The sequence below is a fragment of the Histomonas meleagridis genome (assembly GCF_020186115.1).
Source record: "Histomonas meleagridis strain 2922-C6/04-10x chromosome Unknown contig_12, whole genome shotgun sequence".
In the NCBI taxonomy this organism is placed as follows: domain Eukaryota; phylum Parabasalia; order Tritrichomonadida; family Dientamoebidae; genus Histomonas; species Histomonas meleagridis.
In genome coordinates this window covers 235357-259538 of record NW_027150759.1, presented here as the reverse complement: position 1 = coordinate 259538, position 24182 = coordinate 235357, and the positions used below count along the sequence as shown (strand labels likewise).

Genomic DNA, 24182 nt, shown 5'->3' with positions numbered 1-24182 from the left:
TACAGTTAACCATATATCTTTCGTAATAATATGTTCATCTCCATTTATTTGCACTATTTGATTCTCTGAAGTTGAACTATTCAATAATATATTACCATTCATTTTTTTATTATTCGTGTCATTTTCATAAAATATCTTACCTGATAATAATACATGTCTTAACATTCTTTCTTTATAGATTCGATATATATATTCATCACAAATAAAATTAAAAATATATTTTTGTGGATTATCTATCTTATCATAATATCCATCGAATCTTCAACAGATGTAGCTGTTGTATTAAATACAACATTAAAAAATATAATTTTTTCAGCGTTTTCAATATATTTAAACGTCATATTTTTATTAATATCAATATTATCAGTATAATTACCGATGAACAAACTTTAGATCTTTATGACATTCTAAGAAACGATAGAAATTATAGTTATTAACATTCTCGTAGCTTATCTCTATAGGTTTCCAATTAGTAGAATTAGTTATCTTACACCATTTTATCATATTACTTATATTATTTTTATTCTTATTTAAAAACAGAGTTAGTAGCAGCCATATCAATTGCTTTCATCAATAATTATTTCTTTGCGATCATGGCTATTCTTATTTTTATATTTAATTATATTTTTGTTTTTCATACATTATGATTATTTTCACCGTGTAGTTGTGTTTGATATAAAATACTGGTGATTTTGTATGAATTACATGTCATATCATTATTTATGTGAGGTATAAAAGCCCATATTTCCTACTTTCTCCGATATAGAAAGTGAAATATCGAGTTTTTATATATACGATGATTTATCCCATAATATCAGAGATATTGATGAGCAAAATGTCGGAAGTCTACTTACTACTTTCAACTCGAAATAATGTATAGACACGTTAAATTATACACAAGTAGATATAGAGAAAGAGAACTCCGACATTTTATCATATGTGTTCTTGGGATTTCGTAATGAAACAAAGACACTATAAATTTACACTAAATCTCGAATATACATAAAGTCTCTGACGACATCTGATCCCAGATCCCAAATTGAGTAGAAAGTGATAATCGTGAGCGGGAATTATAACAAATAAAACAATTATGTTAATGATTAAACTACTATCATTATTTCTGAATGAGTTTATTTTAATAAAAAGAATCTGTCCCAGATTAATTCGTTATTAATTTCATATATATAAGCCATATTTAGATATCAAATTTCACGCGCATATCTTTATCATTTATTTTTTCGTTTGGATTTTTATCGAGATTTCTAGTGTTATTTGTATTTAGAATATCAAAACACTCATTTAGATCATTTATTTTGAATTTGCTTTTATTACATTTACATGTTGATTTATTTTCGATGAATTTAATTATATCATTCTCAGCATTCATAAACTCATTATCAACTTCAAATAATTAGATATTAGTAAGTTTATTGAGTTTATCATCGTAATACTCAACGATAATAATATATTGTTTTTTCATAGGAGCCTTTATATCTATTTTTGTTGATATATAATGAGAATATCTGAAATTAACAACCTTATATTTGCCTTCATATTCAAATTTGATATATTCCTCGTATGATTTCATATTAATATTAAGATAGAATATGAATATATATATGAAAGTATTATATTTTTTTCCAATACTATCAGGCAAATCTTGTTTGTCTCGCAGAGGCTCGATCCAATATTATCGGTTGCACTTTGTTTTCAGTGCGGTAAAGTTAAGGTAATTCTTCTCGTTTTTATCCATATATTGAATCTAGTGTGTTGATCTTTGATTTTATAATATTCATTCCACATCTGATCAACATCAAAACAGCTAGCATGACTCTCTTTCAATAATTTATTAAAATCTTTTTTTGACATGCCTGGAAACCATATTCAATATAAATAAAGCTATGACAGGAATATCATAGAATGAATTTGGTCAATGAACTAAGATCGATAAAGATTTAATGATGGGTAATGATATTTATAGCGGATTATTTATTTATAAATCAGATGCTGTGGCAGGTCATTCTATCAGAATGGAAATTAGCGTATTACCCCATGGTGATGATTGTAGTGTAATAGAAACTAATGTAGGTTGTGATGATAATATTGATACTTGTTTAAGATTCAATATTAAATATTTATAAATCATGATTATGACTTGTTAATGAAATATCATTAGTATCAATTCCATTAATGTGATTACACCTTATATTACCGTTTTCATATATACTTACATAATTCCCATCGCAAGTTTTGTATCTTAAACAAGTATCAACGTAAAAATTAATGATTGTGAAATGGATAATGACGTTGGCCATGGCCTCGTATAGCCACTATCAAAAATAATGGTGTAATGGAATTGTATCACGATAGTAATGATCTAAATAGTGATTATAGTTGGAGAATTAGATCTCCTGGTAATACATTATATTTTGGTGAACTTAATTATAATGATAATAATATCAGTTTTAATGGAAATTATGGTAATATAAATTGTAATTCTATTAACTATATTAATGTAAGTTTTTTCTCAGTAAATGGCCATACTCATAGTTATATTCACATTATCGATAAACCTAATACTTTTACACCATCATTTAACACACATGAACCAAATGATAATGTGACATATCAGAGTGCTGTTTTGAGAACAGGGAGGTTTGAAGATTTTGCAAATCATAATAATTCTACATAAGCACCTGGAACATATACTTGGAGAATAGCTTCAATAATTCTTCAGGATCAGCGAGATCACAAATGTTGGCAAATATGAATCCATTACTATCAATAGCTTTATTACAAACATCACAAAATATCAATCTCGATGCTATTTATAATATAGGATATCAAAATGATCACCGTCAACAACAAATTTATGATACGTAAAGAAAAAAAGATGATAAGCTCTCACAAATTCTGAAAAAGTAATTCATGAGAAAGATATGATGAATATGTTAAAATCATTATTGATGATCACTATGCTATATGATACTGTTAATGTTACTGAATTTCATTCAAGGAATTATGAAAGAATAAATGAGGATCCAAGATCTAAGAACCACCAAATAAAATTAATGTTCCAAAATCTGATGATAAAAGGTATTCATTCGCCGAATACTCAAGGATCGGAGATTTACTAAGAAAGGCTTAAGCATCAGAAAACTAATGCAATAGATTATAAAGGAAAGAAAATTATCGGTTCCAATGGATCGAGAGACATTCAATAAGTTATGTTAAAGTCAGGAGCGAAAGAATCAAAAATATAAGAGTTTTCGAAAGATTGTTTATCCATATAAAAAAAAAGTTGCCGTAGTTTGTGAAAAGAGTAAATCTGATTCGTCAGAATTTTTTCATCAATATACTTTTGAAGAGAATGAAGTGCATGAACGTTTGCAAGAAGTGCAGGATTTGGTTGATTCGTTAGGTGTTGAAATTAATGTTGCCAGATATTATAAATTTGATGACTTAATGCAAAAGATTATGTATGAGTACGGATGTTTTGATTATGTTTATGAATTGTAAGGAAATACTGCAGGAAATATTCGAAGTGAATTAGTATTTCCTCGAACGATTTGGAGCAAATACATCTAAAGCAGGTCGCAGACAAAACTGCTCCGCTGCGCAAATTATATTATATTGATATTAATGGAGCTTATATGTCAAGCGTAACAAGCATTCCAACAGATATCCCCATGATCATGGAAACTTTAGCGGAGATAATACAAAAATGAAAAAAGAGTATATCGAATTATGATATTAGAAGAGAATGGAAGCGAAACAAAAAGGTAATGACAAACTGGCGACAACGATTAAATATATGATGAATAGCTCTTGGTGATTTTCAATAAAGAAGAGGAGTAATATATAACATAAGCGTACGAATGATGTAAATAATTATATCGAAACATTTGCGTCGTATGTATCGGAGTACACTTATAATAATGAGTAATGCAGTTTCGAACAATGTTCTCAGCCACGCAGTGATTTTGTTGATACTGTTAACAGTTATGTTAGACATTATTATTATCCACAATTAGCGAGAAGTGTGGCAAATAACTTTAATGACAAAATGAATAATTCCAAGAAAACTGCACATATTTATTATTCGAAAATCGATTCCGCATTAGTGTCGGAAGAAGACTTCGCATTATTGAAAGACAAAAGCTTTATTGGAGATAAACTCGGTAAATTTAAGGTCGAACATGAATTTACAGAAGTATATTTTAAATCAGCGGAAAATCGGATCGAAAGGCATGCTGACGGAACATACTATTACCATCTGACGTCAAAACATAAACAATATTGTCAAACATAGAATGATCCAATTAAAGCATTAATAGAAGCATGAGTGATATCATTTGTGAGATCATATGCTGGTAAAATTTTACCCGATCATTATGACTTTATATTTTTGATCATTTTCGAAGAATCGAAAAATAACGTTAATTTTGAAATGATTTATTTTTTCAATTTGACTAAAGAAAGATTGGTTATGTTGATTGTGTAGTCTATGATGATAATGAAATTTACACAGAATTTACATATCAAATTCTCCGTAAAAGTAATAAAAAGATTAAAAAAAAATAAATCGATAACACAAAAAAAGGATATGTTCATCGTCGTTTGAATTGGAGATATTAATATAAACAAAGTGTAGAATTATAAGCAATTGCTTTTCAATTCATAGAAAACGACGATCCTGAGACAAAAACACAAATAGATCATATTAATAAAATCAAAAGTGATGACAGAGTTGATAATTTACGCTGAGAATAATTCTAACAAATCATCAAATAAAGAAATAGTTTATGAGTATGTTGATGAACTGCCAAAAAATTTTATTGAAGTGATAATATATAAAAGGATCGGGTTTGATAATTATTTCTATTCGCCGTCAAAAAAGAAATTTATAATATATTATAAATAATGGATTAAAATTCCTGATAATATATATTCATACATCTGGGTTTGGCAATCGATATTTATAGCAAAAAATATTATCGGGAAAAAGAGAAACATTAATGTCGATAGGTGGTTTCGCGACGAAGGTTTAATTCAAATGAGCTCATTATTATTGTCATAGATGGTGAGATGTCGGAAGAAAAATATTCGGAGCGGAAATGCGCTCGATTCTGCATCCGACACAAATAACAGATAAAATGAAAATAGCTAAACCTACTGTAGGTTTGCTTAGCTTTGTTGTGATCATTAAAAAAATGATGGAAAACACTATTTTTATCATCAATTTTTATCATTTTTGATATGTTTTAATGTGTTTCCATGTGTGTTTGAATCATATATTGAAATGAGTTTTGACTATCTATTTTTTATCATTTTTAAATAATTAAAGAAAATAGATAATACATAAATAAAAAATTATTTCCATTTTTTATAAAAATAGTGATAAGCTTTGTTGGATTCATAATTACTTCATACGTCGAAGATGCCGTTAATATGTAATTAAAATCTCATAATGAAGAAAAAAATATAAATAACAAATCCAAATATGACATTAGTTTTGAGATACCCAATAAATTCATTCCGAAAGAAAAATCATTCAACCAATTGAAAATGCTATGATTGGTCGTCATTTAGTGATCAACATTAATGAACCGCCAGAAGCAATCGAAAAATTCAAATATATTAATAAGATGAAACGTAAATTAATACGTAATAAAACTGTTCAAGAGACAAAAGAAGTTGCTCAAATTGAAATAGATTTTTGGGCGAATTATATATTATGAGCACAAATAATCCGAATCCTGTTCAAAAAGAAAAAGGTGATTAAAGAATAATAGATATTATGAAGCAAATAACAAATATCGCGGGAACGAATATTTTGACGAGTTGTGTAAGCCCATTAAATCAGTAATACAGAGATATATGGAATCACTTTTGCACTACATTAAGAACCAAATTAATGTTAAAGGTTTTGATGTCGAAACATCAATTCGCAGAATTAATTATGTAAGTAATGTCGAATTTAATGAACAACTTGAGAGACAATATCTTGACTCAAACGTTGTTGACCAATAACTGTGGAATGATTATGAAACATTATTAATATTCATTATTTTTGGTGATGTCAAAGCTAAGCCGAAAAATGTCAGAAGGTCCAGTAACCCTCATTATATTTGACACATGTGTCGGATGCAGGATTATTCGAAAATGATCAAAAATTAAAGGAGCAAATAATAACACATAATTTTAAAATAATTTTATATTTTTACGATTGAGAAATGAATCCTAATTACGTAAAAAACTTTTCTACATAATAGGAATACATTACGAAAATACCTTTACAACATCATTTCGGATTTACTTTATTTATTTTAAGATTAATCGACTTAAATATGACTAAATTCAATTAATAACAGGTTATTATGGAAAATATGATCATGAGAGAAATATATCTATATCGGTTTTTTTTTAAAAAAACATCACATTCTATATCTAATATATTCGAACTAAATTCCATTAAACGGCTTCATTCAAAGCATAATTATAGTTTAATAATTTATAATAATAAAATTGATGGCAAAACGGAGGAAAATAAAGATATCAAAAAATTAAGTTAATATCATAATAATTTCATATTTTTACGATTAAAAAATGATGAAATAAATTTATTGTGTTATCAGATGATAACATGGATGAAAAAATCAAGCGTGCAGTTCAACAACAATTAACAGAAAGATTTACAGATGAAATGTTACAATATATTTCAGATAATGCGTTAGAAATTCTTAATCACGAAACGGCATAAAATGCCTTGAGCGCTTACTCTCGAAACACAGCAATAATGTCGTCACTTCTCCAACTATCATATTATTTATTTTTACAGTTAATGATGTCTCATCATTCAATATTAATAGATCATTTAGAAACTGTATCATTATTAATTTTAAATTTTGATGAACAATTAACTTCGACATAATAATCAGAATATGTCGAAAAATTTTTTCTGCGTGATGTTTTGCGGTACAAATTCCAATTTATTAGCACATAGTTTTTACATTCAACATTGATATCACGACTTGCTGACATAATTCTACATGAAATATCATTACCCACAATTAAATTCTAATCAATCTTGTTTCATTCACCAAATTCATTATATGAATATTCTTGTTAAAGCTTATTTTATATCAGTTAAATTATCATTTGTCAGATATTGATCATGAGTATGATTAATTAATGAAAAGTTAACTTTTCAAATTAATCCCGGAACTATTATATAGAAATCCTGCTTAACCATAATTCTTTATTTGATCTACAATTTGGCTTATAGAATAAGCTGCATCAGCAGCTGTAATAAATGTATCTATTATCTCAAATATACTATCAACGAATTTTTCTTTATATGTGAATTCACCGACTCCACCGCCAGGTAACGATCTCATTTAAAATTCGTGTATATCTTCGTTTTCAATAATCATTTGTTTTGTAAAATAGTATTCTGTTGTTATTTCCTCATCATTATTACTTATACCATAACTATATTATGTATTATCAAACATTATAGATAATCATGTGAATTTGGGCAAAATTTTTGGCCCGGGGCCAAAAATTTTGCCCAAAAAATAAAATCGTTTAAGGGTAGCCCAAAAGTTTACGGTTAGTGTCAAAAATCGCTTGACAAACGATAGAACTTTGAAATTAAAAAAAATCGATTTTTAATCGTTTTATTCTGAAAAGTCCTATCGTTATATTCAAAATTCTATCGTTTGTATTAGGAATTGCATCATAACCGCTGGTAGATGGGATTTAACAAAAACTAACTCAAATGTTTAAAAAAAAAAATCTCACTCTTCTTTTCATTTTTTTCATCATCGTCTGTAAGAAGAATAAGTGATGGAGATGCTGGCATGGAAATCATAGAGGTTATTGCTGAAGTCCTTGGAAGCCAAAAATATGAAACCTACATGAAAAATTATAACCCCATGTATTGAACTCGCCAAAAATAAGTTAAAGAACAAGTCAGGAAAAGAGTGGACAGATTTCATATTAGAGAGAATGAAAAGGAATCGGTTTAGATTTGATCGATAAATGTATTTGCTACCATCACCAATCAAGATTAAAGGCAAAAAATGCCATGAAACATCCGTTCTTAGTTCCGTCGATATTTGATTAAATAAAGTTTGATTTGATCCAAAATTTATTTATGATTAAGGTGAGCTCTCTTCTAGATTTTTTCTATAAGCTTAATAAAAATAATAATTTTTTCAATACCATTCAATTATCCCATATCGTAGGGTGGGATGGGCTTATCGTCTCCCGAGACGGTTTTCTGTCAAAATTGAATGCTATGACGAACAAAATGCATTCAAATCTTGGGGAAATGGGCTTATCATCTCCCCCAACAATTATTTAGAGAAAAATACGTACAATGTGGGATAACCGTTTTTTTCCTGGGCTTATCGTTCTCAAGTTAATCTCAGAAAAAGTTTAATGAGGTGGGAGGAAACAGAAGAACTAAATGGATCAAAAGAAAAGAAAGAAGACATCATAATAGAAATGACAATAATGCTGAACCAAAAGACATTGATATGCCAATTACAGGGCCTTCACCAAATTCTAGACATAAGATTCTTGCTCGTAATCAATCAATTATTATTAGCATATCTAAGATTGTTCCCTTAGATAAGCACGGCCAACTTGAGTTTACGATTCAAATCAACAACGAATCAAGTTCTGTTATACCTTCAATTGGTTTTACACTTATTGAAACATCTCATATCAAATCGGTAGATATATCTCCGTTAACTATTGGAATCGGCCAAAGCTCATCCATTATGCATAGTTTTGTTATCAGTGTTGATAATCCTTATTTAGCTCAAGCGGCCAAATTGATAATTGTTCCAAATGGAGGCGGTGTTGACTCACTTGAAACCCGCATAGTTGTTTTCCCATCTTATTTCCTTGTTCCATCTGATGAATCGTCACTTGATACATTTATTGAAAAATGCACATTCTCGTCAGAAGTCACATACAATGTAAGTATGGAAGCGAGAAATGTGTTACAGAAATTTGCGAATATTTTCCAAGCGACAATCATTAACAGCGAGTAAGAAAAGCGATTGCTCTCGCAGACAAGAGAAGGCGATGACGTACTGTGCACTCTGTGTCTCGATGCGGAGAAGAAAGCAATCAAAATAAAGATCAGCTCGAGCAAGGAAGAGTTGGCTAATTCCCTCGCAAAGGAGTTAGAAGCAAGGGAAGAAAATGGGTGGAATAAATAAATAAACCATCATGTGTGTGTAAAATTAATTGATGAAATTGTTTGTAAAAAACAATTAAAAGTTTTTTTAGAATGCAAAAACAAATCGTAAGTGTACTTACTAATCAAGAGATTATATAAAAGCGAGAGAAATTGAATCCAAGTTATTCATTTAGTTGTGTGAATTGAAGCTATTCATTGAATATTATTCTATTATTGGAGATATGGAAGTGGTAAAGATAAATATCGTCATGTGTTTTTAGGAAAAAAAATTATTGATGATTATTTTAATAAACCCTCGTCACACATAAGCATTAAATAATATCTAAATATCATAAACGGATTTAAACTCATTCATTGCCACCTGAAATTATAATAATATGGCAAGCACGTATGTAAATTTATTTTGTCCTTTTTTAGATGCATATATAGCTGTATAAAATATTAAAAAATTTCCAAATATTATTTTAAAATATCGACTTATAAAACGAATAAAGATCTTTAGTGTTAATATTAACATCATTTTTTTCTAAAATAAGTTTAACAAGCTCATTATTTTTCCAAAAATGCACATATTAAAATATTTTTTGGAATTTCATATGATTTTAACAAATATTTAAGAAGGTATATATTACCAAATTTAACTGATTCCTTTAAAATATTTTCATTAATTTTTATACTATAATTTAATATAAATGAAAAAATGCGAAATCAAAAGAGTTCATATATTTTATACCTAAATAACTTAATTTATTCGAAGAAGGAATGTTTGATAAAATTAACTCAGTTGCTATACTTAAATGAAATTTTCGATAGAATACCTTATTATTATTCTCACAAAGATGATAAATTTCAGTGTATCCACCTGTAATTGCAATTTTACCAAACGCAACATCACCATTATCATCAACGAAACATATTACAAACTTCACCATCATATACACCAGAGACTTTTTTATTTCATATTTAAAAGAGTTATAAAGCGATTATTATCATAAACAAAATATATCTAAAAATCATGTTGAATCTACCAAACTCTTTCCGTGGGTGATACAAGTGATTTTTGTTTTCAAGGGACTTATTGTCATACAACTCGACTCTAATTGTAAAAGCAAAAACTCAATGTCTCATGTTCTAAAATAAATAATATAAGTTAATATGACAGAAAAGAATCAATGTCTAAACCGATACCAATGGAATGAACGATAGAGAACGATAGAATAAACTACAAAAAGTGGCGTTTATAAATCCCAGCGGTTATGTTTTTTGAGCAAAAACATGTAAAATATTGAATTCATCAAAAGTGAACTGACAGTTTCAAATTTACCAAATTTCCATGGAAAACAAGACGTTCCCACCCCATGAATGGTTCGAAAAACTTTTCGGATTTAAGGAAGATGTTTCCAAAATATATGACAATATTGAGTGTATTGAACACGATGATGCAGCAGTGTTACGATCAAAAGTTAATGGAAAGGAATATAAAGCTGGTAACTTTCAAGTTCGCACAGTTTCCTCATTTAAGAACTTATTAGATCAACCTCGCAATGGTGGTAAGCTTCATTTAATTAAGGGTGATAGTCACCTATCCAAACATTTCGAACTTATTGATGTTCTTCAAAACCAAGGTCTTCCTGAAAACGACGGTGCCTCTTACCTTGCTGCATCTAATTTTAACTGTCTTGAGTTTGTTAGTCCATATCAAACAGCGCATAATGGGGTAACCCGTTATGTGTATGATGGTACCCAAGGACCATATTGTTCCCTAGGCTCTGGTCCAGCCATTGTTTATCGTAACTACTTTGTTAAGCAACCAAATGGCAATGTTGGCCAACTTGAAACCGAAATTGAATTATTAGCTCGAACACCATTTGAAGTTTCTCATGGTTATCCTCTTATATATGACACAACTGCTTTTGAATCCAGCAACTTTGACTGGTCTAATCCTGATAATTATCCAGTTGGTGTTCATAGAAATTGTCAAATTACAACATCGCAAACAAAAAAAGGTGAATTTTATCTCGTTGAGGAAGGCAGAATCGTCCACCATATCTTTGCTGCTGCATTTAACTTTGTTACGACTGTTCGAAAGAATGAGTTTACTTTGATGGTGGCAAAACGATTACTTTCCTCTGAATATCGGGCGGCTATTTTGGCAGCATGGGAAAACTCTATTTTATTCCCTGGAAGACCGGGATCGAATAAATTATACTTAACACTACTCGGAGGTGGCGTGTTTAGAAATCCATTTGATTTGATATGCGGAGCAATCGAAGAAAATATGGATGTAATCAAGATCTCCGGATTGGATGTTTATGTTGTTTGCTTTAGCACAAGCATATTCGAGGAAGTTAACTCATTTCTTGGTAAATGTGTTGAAGAAACTGCTGGAAGTATAATTGATGCAAATTAAAAAAACTAAATTCATCAAACAAAATTTAATAATTTTGCTTTTATTTAAGTTTTGGTAATGCAGCCATATTGCCAAATGTTTAATATTATGTTTTTTAATTTGACGATAGAATTGAAATTTTTTTGGAATGATCATTTTTAAGAAAATCATTGTTTTTTTGATGGATATTATCCGCATTTCTTATTTTACTTATGATTTAAATTCAAAAAATTGCATAAATCAACTACTTAGAACTCAACAACTCATCAAATAAATGTCATTTTGTACATTTGTGAGAATTTTAATCGTTCTGCCAGGATGATTACTTTCGAAGGAAAAATCGAAACTTTCCAAAAAATTGGTAAGACTGAAATTCATATGGTGACGTTTCGAAGTTCAGTAGTAATGATAACATATAGGCATTAATGATATTCTTTGTGATACATATTACGACCCAGAAATTCTCGACACATTTGTTCAATATTATGAAATCGTCCATTTTTTTTAGTTATATTTCTATATATGATGATTATACATTACTTAGTGAATAGATATTGGATACTTTCGAAATATGAAAAATATGAATTTCAAAGTGATCTTGCAAGTCAAACTTTTCATAACGAAGTAGCGCCGATTGTGAGCATAACATCCCGACGATAGACATCAATTCAAAAAATTAAAACCGGTACAATTGAACTCAAAACGTTCCAACTTTTTGGGGTGGTCCTGCTCCTGTAAACAAATTAATTTGACGATGCAAGGGAAAAAACGCCTTCCAACTGTTCTTGTGATTTCTGGCCCTAAAGAAAATTGGTATGATGTATGCCAAGAATGTGCTGATGTTTTTACCGTTGAGCAAGCAATGTGGGAAGATATTTCATTAACTTCTTTTCCCGATTCTGTAAATGTTACACTCATGCCATCGAAGTATCCCATTTCAGAAAAACAAAAAATGAAACGTGTAATTACACCAAGTGTTGTTCTTATTCGTATGCTTTTCCGTTATGTTGGTCCCCTTGGTACATCCAATGATTATAGGAATATCCTCTATGGTTTTTATCATGCAGGAGTTACACTTATTAATCCATTTTATGCAACTCTCTGTGATCTTGATCGACCAATAATGATGGGACGTCTTCGTGATCTCCAACGCAAACTTGGGCATGATACATTTCCTGTTATTCCACAAACTTATTATAGCGACTACACTGAGATGGTATTTACGCCATCACTTCCGTTTGTAGTCAAGGTATCATATCCACACGCAGGATATGGCAAAATGAAGATCACACAAAACGATCAGTTCCAAGATCTTAAGACAGTTGTTGCCATCAATAATCACTATTCCGCCGCCGAACCATTAATCGAAAGTGAATACGAAGTTCGCATAGCATTCATTGCGCCAGACTACATTTCAGCTCATAAACGCGTTTCACAAGGCTGGAAAGTTAATCATGGAATGCCTAATGTCCGCGAAGACATCGAAGTTACACCGAAGTACCGAATGTGGGTCGAAGAGATCCGAAAAGAGTTCCCTGACATGGAAACATTTTCCATTGATACCATTATCGGAAAGGATGGCAAGGAATACATTCTTGAAACGAATGGTTCAGCGCAGGGATTCACGCCAGAGCATAAAGACGAGGCATTAGCGAAGTTACGGGATTTGATTCTGTCGAAATTCCAGAAAAAGGAAAATGTAAGCGCGAAAGTAAGCGAGCCGCCAGAGAAGGAAAAGAAGGAAAAGGAAGACAAGAAGGACAAAAAGGAAAAAGACAAAAAAGAGAAAAAGGATAAGAAAGACAAAAAGAAGAATAAGAAGTAAATCAGACAAACGAACCCATCGATTTAAGATATTTTAAGTATTACTGTGTGAATGTGAAGCAAAGAAAGTTTTGTAGGTTCATTTGGTGAATAAAAATGAGGAAAATGTTTCGGTTTAAAGAGGAAAAATGAAATTTATTAAATAAAGTATTGAAAAAATGGGGTTCCCATTGGGATGGGCTTGGGGTTGAACTATCCCTGTGAAATTGGGAAAAATCCACAAGATTATTATAGGATTACCATTTGGGAAACTAATTAATGAAGAATTATGATTTTGTTCTCCGTCAACAGTTGATATATTAATCTCATTTTCAGAAGATATAGCGTCTCCGGGAGATAAAATTCCATCTTGAACTAAAGCTATTTCTTCTGTGTTAATCTCATTAATTGTACCATTAACTATAAGATCTTGATTTATTAAAGTAAATTTTTCAGTCATATTCTCTTGTTCTTCATTAGTGATTGTTTCTTCATTATAATATATTCAGGTTAATTTATTATTAATACCTTCTAAGTTAGCATTAGTTAAATTATCACTATGAATATGATCTAATGATGGATATCTATCGTCATGATCATGTGTGTTTAATGATCTATCATTTGTAGAAATATTATTGATACTATTCACTGTTATATTACCATTATTACTATAACTTATTAATATTGTATATCCGCCTATTGCTTGGGAACTTAATGTATCGGTTATAGCTTTGACTGTTAACTATCAGTCTAATATGTCATTCATTTTGTTAGAATTAATGAGAATTATAAGTTGGAGCTACATGTAGCGTGAAAATACTAAAATAAAAAAATTTATTGATAAATTATATAATAGCAGAATGTCATTAAAATAAGATCATAATGAATTGAAAACTACTATTAAATTTATAATGAATAGTTGTTGGGGTAATTCTATCAAAAAACCATTTAATTTTACTATGAAATATTTAAATAACACACATATAAATAAATATATTGAAGAATATGCATCATATATTATCAAATATAATGATAATGATCTTGTCTACATTATAAAACCATATAGAGAACATTATACATCTACACAATTTGCCAGATTCGTATTATATTATTTTCATAATAAGACTAATAATATTAAAAAATTAGTATCTGATATATATTATTTCATAGTAGATTCTTTGTTAATATCTGAAGATGACTATAATAAATTAAATGATATGGGCTATATTGGTAAAAATTTAGATCAATTCAAAGTTGAGAAAATATTAAATGAGGTATATATTAAATCTGCAGATAATTTGAGAGAGAAATGGTGAATATTATTATCATGTTAATGAGAAATACAGTGATATATGTTATGACAGTAATGATCCAATAAAGAAATTGATGGAAATATGCAAATAAAAAAAAATAAGGTCATTATCTGATGTTGAAACCAACCTTTATTTTTGCAAAAGTTTTATTATACAGAAACTTTTATATTAATACAATAGATTTTTTATAATTAAATATAAATAAATATCAGTTGTATAATAAATCTACAATATCTTGGATATATTGGATGTTGATCATCTGATGTAAATTGTATGTTAAACGTAGATTCATTACAATTATATGTATATAATACAGTTGGTTTTGTATGAAAATCACTTTTGACACCAATATATTTACGTTTTCTATTACTAAATTATGCATGAAATTACATATATCATATATCAAATACATTATTTATAGTTTTGATAGTAAAATATAGTATTAATTTATAAATATCATCAATTGAAGTATTTTGATTTAGGAATTTTATAAATTCGACAGTATAATCATAACTTAAATCATTTGTATAGTCGATATCTTGGCATAAGAAAATCATTTGTTCATAATATACAGTGCCACTTTCTCAAATAATATATTTATATAAATACATTAAATTAAATTATTAATATTAAATTTTAATGTTCCATCATAAGTAGACTTACTTTTCATGAAAATCTATTCAAAAAATTTGCAAAACTTATGATTTTAGTTATTACTCATACTCCTCTTCCTTCTCATTTATTCCAAGTATTAGATCGTTTACTTTTTGATATTTTAGGAAATCACAAAAAATATATTTCAAATAATGATGAATTTCATCCAAAACTTCAACATTTATATCAGATATTTCGAGCTTATGAATTAAGCACATGTTCAACAAATATCCATGCCTCATTTAAACATACTGGATTTGTATTTTTTTTAAAAAAAATGATGTTGATTACTTTATATCAAATCGTCAAAAAGTTGAAAATTATAATGTATTCAAAGAAATTTGGGATTATAACTATCCAGAGAAATTTATGTCTACTAGAAAAAAAGCACAAAAATGGGGATGGATAAATAAACAATTTTTTTTCGAAAAATCTCAGAAAACATTTGATGGTGATTAACTAATCATCAATTATTTAATTTATTAATTCTTAATTAAACAAATGATGTGATGAGAAAATAACATTTTAAATCCTAAAATGATATATGACATATACCATATAATATTTTTTAGATAATTAATGATGAAAATATAAAATATATCTCGTGAAAAATTTATTTTTTCATTTGAATTTACCGTTACCACTTTTTTTTCATAACTGTATATATTTGGACAATTTACAATTAAATAACAATATTCGTAATTTAATCAAATTATTTATAATACCCCTAATTTCAGCAGTTTCAAATAGATATTTTGAAATGGTTGACTTACTTTATGAACAAAACGGAATTAACATTGATGCTAAAGATATCTAATTATTCTTTATAATATTATTAATAATAAACTCAAATTTTTAATCTAAGTTTTAATACCATGGTATGTCAATTTTTCAAAGATAGAGTTAAGTACCGTTTACTTTTTACCAATGCAAAAAATAATTCCTCTAACTGAACAAGAAAAATTAGACATTTATGCATGTTGGAAGGTGTATGGCCTCAATGGGTGTAAATTGGAAAAATGATTGGTCGACCTCCAACTACATGTCAATTATTTATCAAATCACTTAGATTAAAAATTTATGTTTCATTCTTATTCAATTTAATGAAGTTTTTGTGGGAAAACCCCATCCAGGGGTACTAAGTTTTATCGTTTCTCTCTTTCAATATTGTGAATACGTATTCTAATTGTAACTTAGATTAAAAACGCAGTTTATTTTGATATTTCACAAATAATAATAATGATGGCAACTTTTTGAGGCGATGACCGAAGGTGTAATTATCATAGACACTTTTTGAATTGAAAAAATTAAAAATAATAATTTCGCTCACAATTTTCAATATCGTTTTTTGGTTTTTTTTTTATTTCAAATTTTAGATGTCATTATTAGCTGAAGATGAAACAATATCATCAGCAAATGTTTCAGTTGGAACAAAAAAAAAAATAAAAAATGGATTATCTATTGGTCTGTGTCTATTCAAAAGTAATGACAAACTAAAGCAATGAAGAACTGGAATGGAAATTTGATATCAAGAGCGCTTTTTAAATAAACATTACAATTATAAAAATTTTAAATTGAATTGAAAATTGTGAACGAAATTATTATTTTTAATTTTTTCAATTCAAAAAGTGGCTTGATGAGAATTCAAAATTTATTTTAATTATTTTATTTTATTTGAATATGTTAAATATATTTTAGAGCAAGAAGGAATTGATATTAATGCTAAAAATATTTATTTGTTTTATTTAATATTTATTTTAATAATTTTCTATTTCAAAATAATATTTGGAAATTATTTAAAATATTTTGAACAGCACTTATTTATGCATCTTCAAATGGTCATACAGAAATAGTTAAATTACTTCTAGAACAAACAGGAATTGATATTATTGCTAAAAATATTTAATTGTTTCATTTAATATTTATTTTAATAATTTTATATTTCAAAATAATATTTGGAAAATATTTATTCTATTTATTACAGCAGTAATGTATGCAAATAATACAGGAAATACTACAATTGCCAATTTGCTTCTTGAATTTCAAAACAATAGTAATACTAACAAATTTTATTTATTTTGTTTAAAATTTATATTTATAATTTGAGATTTATTCAAAATATTTTCCAATGATTGTGTTTTAAGCTAAAATGATCAAAATATTGTTCAAAATATTTAAAACAGCACTTAAGTGGGCAACTCAAAAGGGTTACAATGAAATAGTTGAATTATTAACTTCTCAAATCTAAAAATTCTTGAAATGATTTGCCGGATCGTATCATTTTTGCTGGTTATTCGAACGATAGATATATCGGTGATTCAAAAAATTTATCGTATTTTTTTCTAAAAATTGGATCTCTAGCTTAACTGGGTATAAGAGCCAAAATTTTGTGACTAACTTTTCTTTCAATGAGAAAACATCGGGAATTGACGTTTATTTTTTTTTTTTTTGCGCCATACTTTCCAAGCTTTTTGAATTTCCTTGCATCGCCGATGTATTTTTTTGTCCACATTTTGAATGACATTTTGCGGTTTTCCAAAAATTGTCATGGAGGTTTAGATTACTTTTTTGGTTGTGGTTATTTTTGAATATTTTACATCACCGTTTTGGGTCGTTTATAAAAGTGACAAGGCCAAACAAATTTAACCGTTAGGATCAAACGGTTGTAAAGAAAAATTGAAAATATTTTAAACAAGTCGCAAAACATGCACAACAGTCGCGGCCGTGATAATGGCATGATGTACATGACGGAAGCCAATAAGCTTCTCCAGAATGCCGTAGCATTTGATAGGTCAGGCAATTATATTGAAGCCAAAAGATATTATAATAATGCTAAAGCCAAGTTTAAGTTAGCATCTGATCAACCTACTTTGAACCAAAATTTAAAAAGATTGCTGCATTCAACGTATGCAACAATGTGAAGAACGTGCTAGTGCTTTAGATAATATCCAACAAGTTCCAGCACAAGAAAGTTCAGGTGGTGGAACATCAAAAGCACGCCCGGGTGGTGGAAGTGGAGGCAATGGTGGTTCAGGTGGCCATGGAGGATCCGGTGGATCTGGAGGTGGCGGCGGTAAAGGCTCCGGCGGCGGCAAAGGCGGTAATAAGAAAGATGATGAAAGTGGCGAATTCAAAGATAAAATTTCTAGCGCTATTCTTGTCGAAAAACCAAATATTAAATGGACAGATGTTGCAGGATTAGAAGAAGCCAAACGAAATTTGATTCAAGCTGTTATTTTGCCTATGAAGATTCCACAATTCTTTACAGGTCAACGAACACCTTGGCGTGGTATTCTTCTTTATGGTCCACCCGGTACAGGTAAATCATTTTTAGCCAAAGCCACAGCCACAGAAGCTAACAATTCCACCTTCTTAACAGTTTCTACATCAGATCTTGTTTCTAAGTGGGTTGGTGAGTCAGAAAAACTTATTCGTGCATTATTTGATACCGCCCGTGATAATGCGCCAGCCATTGTCTTTATTGATGAAATTGATTCACTTCTTTCAGAACGATCAGAGAATGATTCAGAAGGTGCACGTCGTATTAAGACCGAATTTTTGATTCAAATGGATGGCGTTGGCAAGTCTATGACAGGTATATTAATTCTTGCAGCTACAAACATTCCATGGGGTCTTGATCCAGCAGTTAGGCGACGTTTCGAAAAGAAAATTTATATTCCATTGCCAGATTATGAAGCACGTCTTGCGCTTGTAAGACTTAAGACCAAAGGTACACCATCAGATTTAACTGAACAAGACATTCAAGAAATTGCGCGTTTGACAGACGGATATTCAGGTGCAGATATGAACATTTTGGCACGCGATGCAGCTATGGCGCCAGTGAACCGTATCCAACAAGCAGAAAACTTTGTTGAATATCAAGGGCAATTATACCCATGTAACCCGGGCACGCCAGGCTCAATGCACATGACAGTCCTCGAAATGTCGCCAGCGCAATTGGCGATGCTCAAGCCTCCTTCGCTAACGATAGATGACTTCCGCCAGAGTATCCAAAAAGTGCGCCCATCAGTTTCTAAACAAGACCTCATTCAATATGAGAAATGGACAAAAGAATTCGGTCAAGAAGGTAATTAACTTAACTAAAATAAGAAATTAATGAAATTGTTATAGAATCAAAACGTAAATTTTTCAAAATGTTAACATGTGTCTATGGAAAGGAGCAAAAGAGTTTTGAGATAACATTAACATTATTCCAAACTCAAAATATAACCATTCTATTGTGGTTTAAATTCCATACTAACTGATTTGTAAGTTCCTGCGCAGGAAGTACAGATGAGAGATTAAAAAGCCATAAAAAACTGAATTTTCTGGATTATTTTATATTTTACATGTATATATTTCCCAATGATAGTATTTACTAAATCCCAAAATAGCGCTTACTGATTTCATGGAAAACAATTTTTCAGTAATTAGATGATATGCAATTCGATTTATATCAATCATATAATAATAAATGGAATATAAACACAATAGAAATGAGCTTTCAAAATTCTATTTAAGTGGGGAAAAATCATGTTTTAATAATTATCAATAGAACTTCATCCTTAATCACCAGGTGAGAATACTTTTGAAAATAACCGTAAAAATTGAAGTTGACAGTAATACAAAAACTCGGAAATACGATTAAATCGAATTCAAAATAAATGTATACACGCATTGCAAAGTCTTTTTATTTTTGTTATTATGTGGTTATTCATATATATATGAAATTATTTCTTTCGATACATCATAGCCATTGATCTTTATCCTTTTTCACCAGAGATTGTATATCATTGTCTACTTCAGCAAACATTTCTTTTTCAGTTTCCACATCAGAAGTTCTTCTTGAAACACTTCTTTCCTTTGAGCGTCGAACCAAAAATACGACAATTCCAACAATTATTAGAACAATTGCAGCAGACACACAGCATACACCAATTATTAATCCTTTTGAAATTGTTTTAGAATCGTTAAAATCATTTTTATAAACAGTAAAGAAATTGGAGTAATAACTTATATAAGTTGAAAAGAGAACAATTGTATATTCATAATAAATAAATTGCGTCTTTGAATAAAAAGAATTTAAATTATTATAAGAAAGTACATAAATTTGAAGTGCCAAATGCGCTAAAAGAAATAGTTACAGATATGGAACAAATTAATGTGAATGAATGCGTTTTGGATTCAGAAGAAATTTTGGAACTTATAATATCGTAAGTGATAACATTTGTGTTTGAAACAGTTGTATCGCTAAATAACATCGAAAAAACAGAAATTACATATAAACTTGATTCAGTATATTCATTTGTTTCTGTAAATGTATACAAGTTCGAAAAAGTATTTGATTGTGTAAATGTATTTGATCCTGAAAATGTAATTGATTGTGTAAATGTATTTGTTTGATATAAATTAACTAAAACATAATCTGGAAAAGAACTATTTTCATATTTTGAGTTATCAGGAACTATAATTGAATTAGGCAAATTTAAACAATTCTTAAATGCATTGTTTTCGAATATAATTGGAAGTGCTAATTCAATATCAATAAACTCTAAAGATTTAAGCGATTTACAATTACAGAATGCACTTTCGCATATTCGTGTTACAGTTGAAGGGAAAGAAATATTTCGAATTGATGTGCAATCACAAAATGCGTTTGATCCAATAAAAGAAATATTTGTATGTGAAAGATCAAGAGAAGTAATATTAATGTTTTGAAATGCATTTGACGAAATATTATATAAAGAATTTGGAAGTTTTAATGTTTTTAATGAATAACATAAAGAAAATGAGTTTTGTTCAATAGTTTTAATATTTGAATTAATTATTACTGTTTCTAAAGAATTTGCATTATACATTTTTCCAATTGGGATATTAATATTTAAATTATAATATAAAAAATTAATTTTAGAACCTTCAAAAATATATTCTCCAAGTGTTTGAACTGAATTAGGAAAAGTTATATTACTTAAATTTGTATATTTAAATGCAAAACTTCCAATCGATTGAACATCATTAGATAACTCAATTGTTTGAATTCCAGAACAATAAAATGTATACTCTGGTATATAATTACATTTAATATGAGCAGATTGAAGAGAAGTTGTAAATTCAAAAACATTTTCCCCAAATTTTTAATTGATGATGGTAATTCAATTGATATAAGTCCAGAATAAGCAAAACAAAAACTTCCAATTTCTGATACAGATGATAAATTAATAGAACTTATTGAACTATTATAAAATGTATAATTTGATAATTTATATAATTCACATTCAACAATATTTAACATTTTTGTATTACAAAATGCATATTCATTTACAGTCATATTTTGATGAAGAATAATTATTTGAATATTTGTATTATCGAAACAATGTTTTCCAATAGTTTCGATATATTCTAAATTAATATTAAATATAGAACTTTTGCTAAAACAATAGTTTGGAAGTATTTTTAATGAAGTTGGCAATATTACTTCTTTTACAGTGAAATTTTCAAACGCATATTCTCCAATTTCATTTAATCCTTCAGGTAAAATTAATATTAAACTATTATTTGAAGATGCAGTTGAAAATGCATAGCTATTAATAATACTTACATTGGTAATATTAATTCCAAGAAGCCCAGTACAGCCATAAAATGCTCTGTCTCCAATTCGTATTAAATTGCGACTTGAAATTTCGATATATCGTAAATTATTTTGATTTTCAAATAAACCATTTTCAATGTATTGAATAGATCCCATTATATAAAGTTTGAGAACTTCATTTATATGTTTATCATTTAAAATATAATTTATCATTTCAAGTGTTACTGTTTCTAACGTATCATTAATGTTTAAAGTTCCATTAACAAAATAATTATAACTTTCTTCTAAAACAGTGGGAAAGAAAGTAACTTTGCAATTATCAGGAAATGTATTCTCATAATATGTTGAGTTTTCTGGAATTGAAATTTCATTTAATTTTTCACACAAAGAAAATACATCTTGATCAAATGTAATGGGATTTGTTGAGTTATGGAATTTAACGCTTGTTAACTGTCTGCACAAAGTGAATGCATTAAATTTAAGAAATTGTAATGTTTTGGGAAATGATATATCAGTTAAATGAGTACAATTATAAAATACATTGTCAGTAATTTTTTTGAGATTTGTATATTCAAAATTAATTTTGATCAATTGATTGGAGATTGGTTGATGAAAATGCATAAGAATATATTGTAGTGAGAGTTGAAGGAAATTTAATAGATGTCAATGATTTGCATCCATTAAAAGCATCAAAGCTGATTGCTTTAATTTTTCCATTGATTGTTACATTAACAAGAGAAACATCTCCACTAAATCCAGATTCTGCAATATCAATGGATGTATCCCATATAACGTATTTGATATTTGAACATAGATAAAAAGCATAAATTCCTAAATAAGCAACAGAACTTGGTATTGTGACTGACATTAATGATCTACAATTGTAAAATGAATAATCGCCAATATCTTTTGTATCTTCGAATGTTATAGATGACAAACTGGATCCCTGAAAGGCGTAATCAATGATTTCTTTTGCTTTACATGTTACATTTGCAAGAGCATATGTGTTACTAAATGCAGAAGAAGATACTACAAATCCTGTTGGAAGATACAAAGATTGAATACCAGTATTAGAAAAACAACATTCGCCGATTGTTGTTGAGCTAGAAACTTTGATATTTTTGAGGTTTGTACAATCAAGAAATGCATTATTTCCAATTGTTATTAAATTTTCATGTAATATTTCGAATACTTCTAAATTGTTTTGATTTTTAAATAATTCATTCACAATTTCAGTTACGCCTTTTTTAATATAATATAATTTTTTGATATCGCTAATATTTGAAACACCTAAATGTGCTTCAATAATTGTTTGATTTAATGTGGTTATTGACTCATCATCAATTGTTAAAATGTTGTTAATATAACTTGATGAAGAATAAACAGTAAGAAGTAATGCGTAGAACAACAAAACAATATTATGATTTATAAAATTGTAATGAAAAAGCTTTTTGAATACATAATGAAAATTAAGAATTTTTCGAAGTGATAAATATTTTGAACAGAAAATTTGTGCCCTTCCACTTAAAAAATTATATGAATTAATTCATATAATGCCCAGCCTAAAATCAAAATCACAAACATAATAATTTTCAAATAATTACTGAATAAGTTATTAGAAGTGAATGAAAAATTGAAAAACACATTTTTTAAAAGTTGATTGAAGAAAATTATGTAAAGTATTGATGAAGAAAGACGAAAAATAAGTATATATCTGTTATAACAGTGAATATAATTATAAAGAAAGTAGCGATTTGAAATTTCAAAAACTTATTGAAACATATTATCATTATTGCATTAAAAAAAGATGTGATTAAAGTGACATTGCCCTTGATTAATAACACGTTAAATCAATTAACGTTAACTTTTCATTTTTTGACTAAGTACAATGTTTAAAGCCTGGGCTTGTAAGCTTTCGCTAAGTTTTGTGTGTTTTGTTGTAAATATTGATATATTTGCATTAACTCAACTCATGAGTTCTCGAAAATAACCTTGTACACTTTTTGAAGGTTCCATTGAATTTTTCAATACCATTTTGGGTTTGATGTTGACTTTTTGATAATAAAAAAAATGTTTATTTGATTTTTATTGAGATATGCCTCCAAAGCAAACAACAAAGCAACAAATCACGAGTGTATTTAATGCTTACTCAAAAATATCTATGAAAATCAATAACAAATTGAAGAATCATTCCCAAGGTATTCCAAAATTTCT

The 24182-nt window shown here is 28.5% G+C and overlaps 4 protein-coding genes across 4 annotated transcripts; all 4 read left to right on the top strand.

Moving 5' to 3' along the window:
* Positions 1-8546: 8546 nt before the first annotated feature.
* GO595_001122 (Adaptin N terminal region family protein) lies at positions 8547-9068 on the top strand (the record flags this gene model as incomplete). The annotated part of the gene is made up of 1 exon (XM_067913886.1): positions 8547-9068. One exon carries the CDS (start codon positions 8547-8549, stop codon positions 9066-9068), a length of 522 nt encoding a protein of 173 aa, XP_067778740.1.
* A 1485-nt stretch (positions 9069-10553) lies between these two features.
* GO595_001121 (uncharacterized protein) lies at positions 10554-11630 on the top strand (the record flags this gene model as incomplete). The annotated part of the gene is made up of 1 exon (XM_067913885.1): positions 10554-11630. One exon carries the CDS (start codon positions 10554-10556, stop codon positions 11628-11630), a length of 1077 nt encoding a protein of 358 aa, XP_067778739.1.
* A 733-nt stretch (positions 11631-12363) lies between these two features.
* Positions 12364-13434, top strand: GO595_001120 (Synapsin, ATP binding domain containing protein; the record flags this gene model as incomplete). The annotated part of the gene is made up of 1 exon (XM_067913884.1): positions 12364-13434. The coding sequence occupies one exon, from the start codon at positions 12364-12366 to the stop codon at positions 13432-13434; it is 1071 nt and encodes a 356-aa protein (XP_067778738.1).
* A 4852-nt stretch (positions 13435-18286) lies between these two features.
* On the top strand, positions 18287-19474 carry GO595_001119 (vacuolar protein sorting-associated protein 4B-like; the record flags this gene model as incomplete). The annotated part of the gene is made up of 1 exon (XM_067913883.1): positions 18287-19474. The coding sequence occupies one exon, from the start codon at positions 18287-18289 to the stop codon at positions 19472-19474; it is 1188 nt and encodes a 395-aa protein (XP_067778737.1).
* Positions 19475-24182: the final 4708 nt, after the last annotated feature.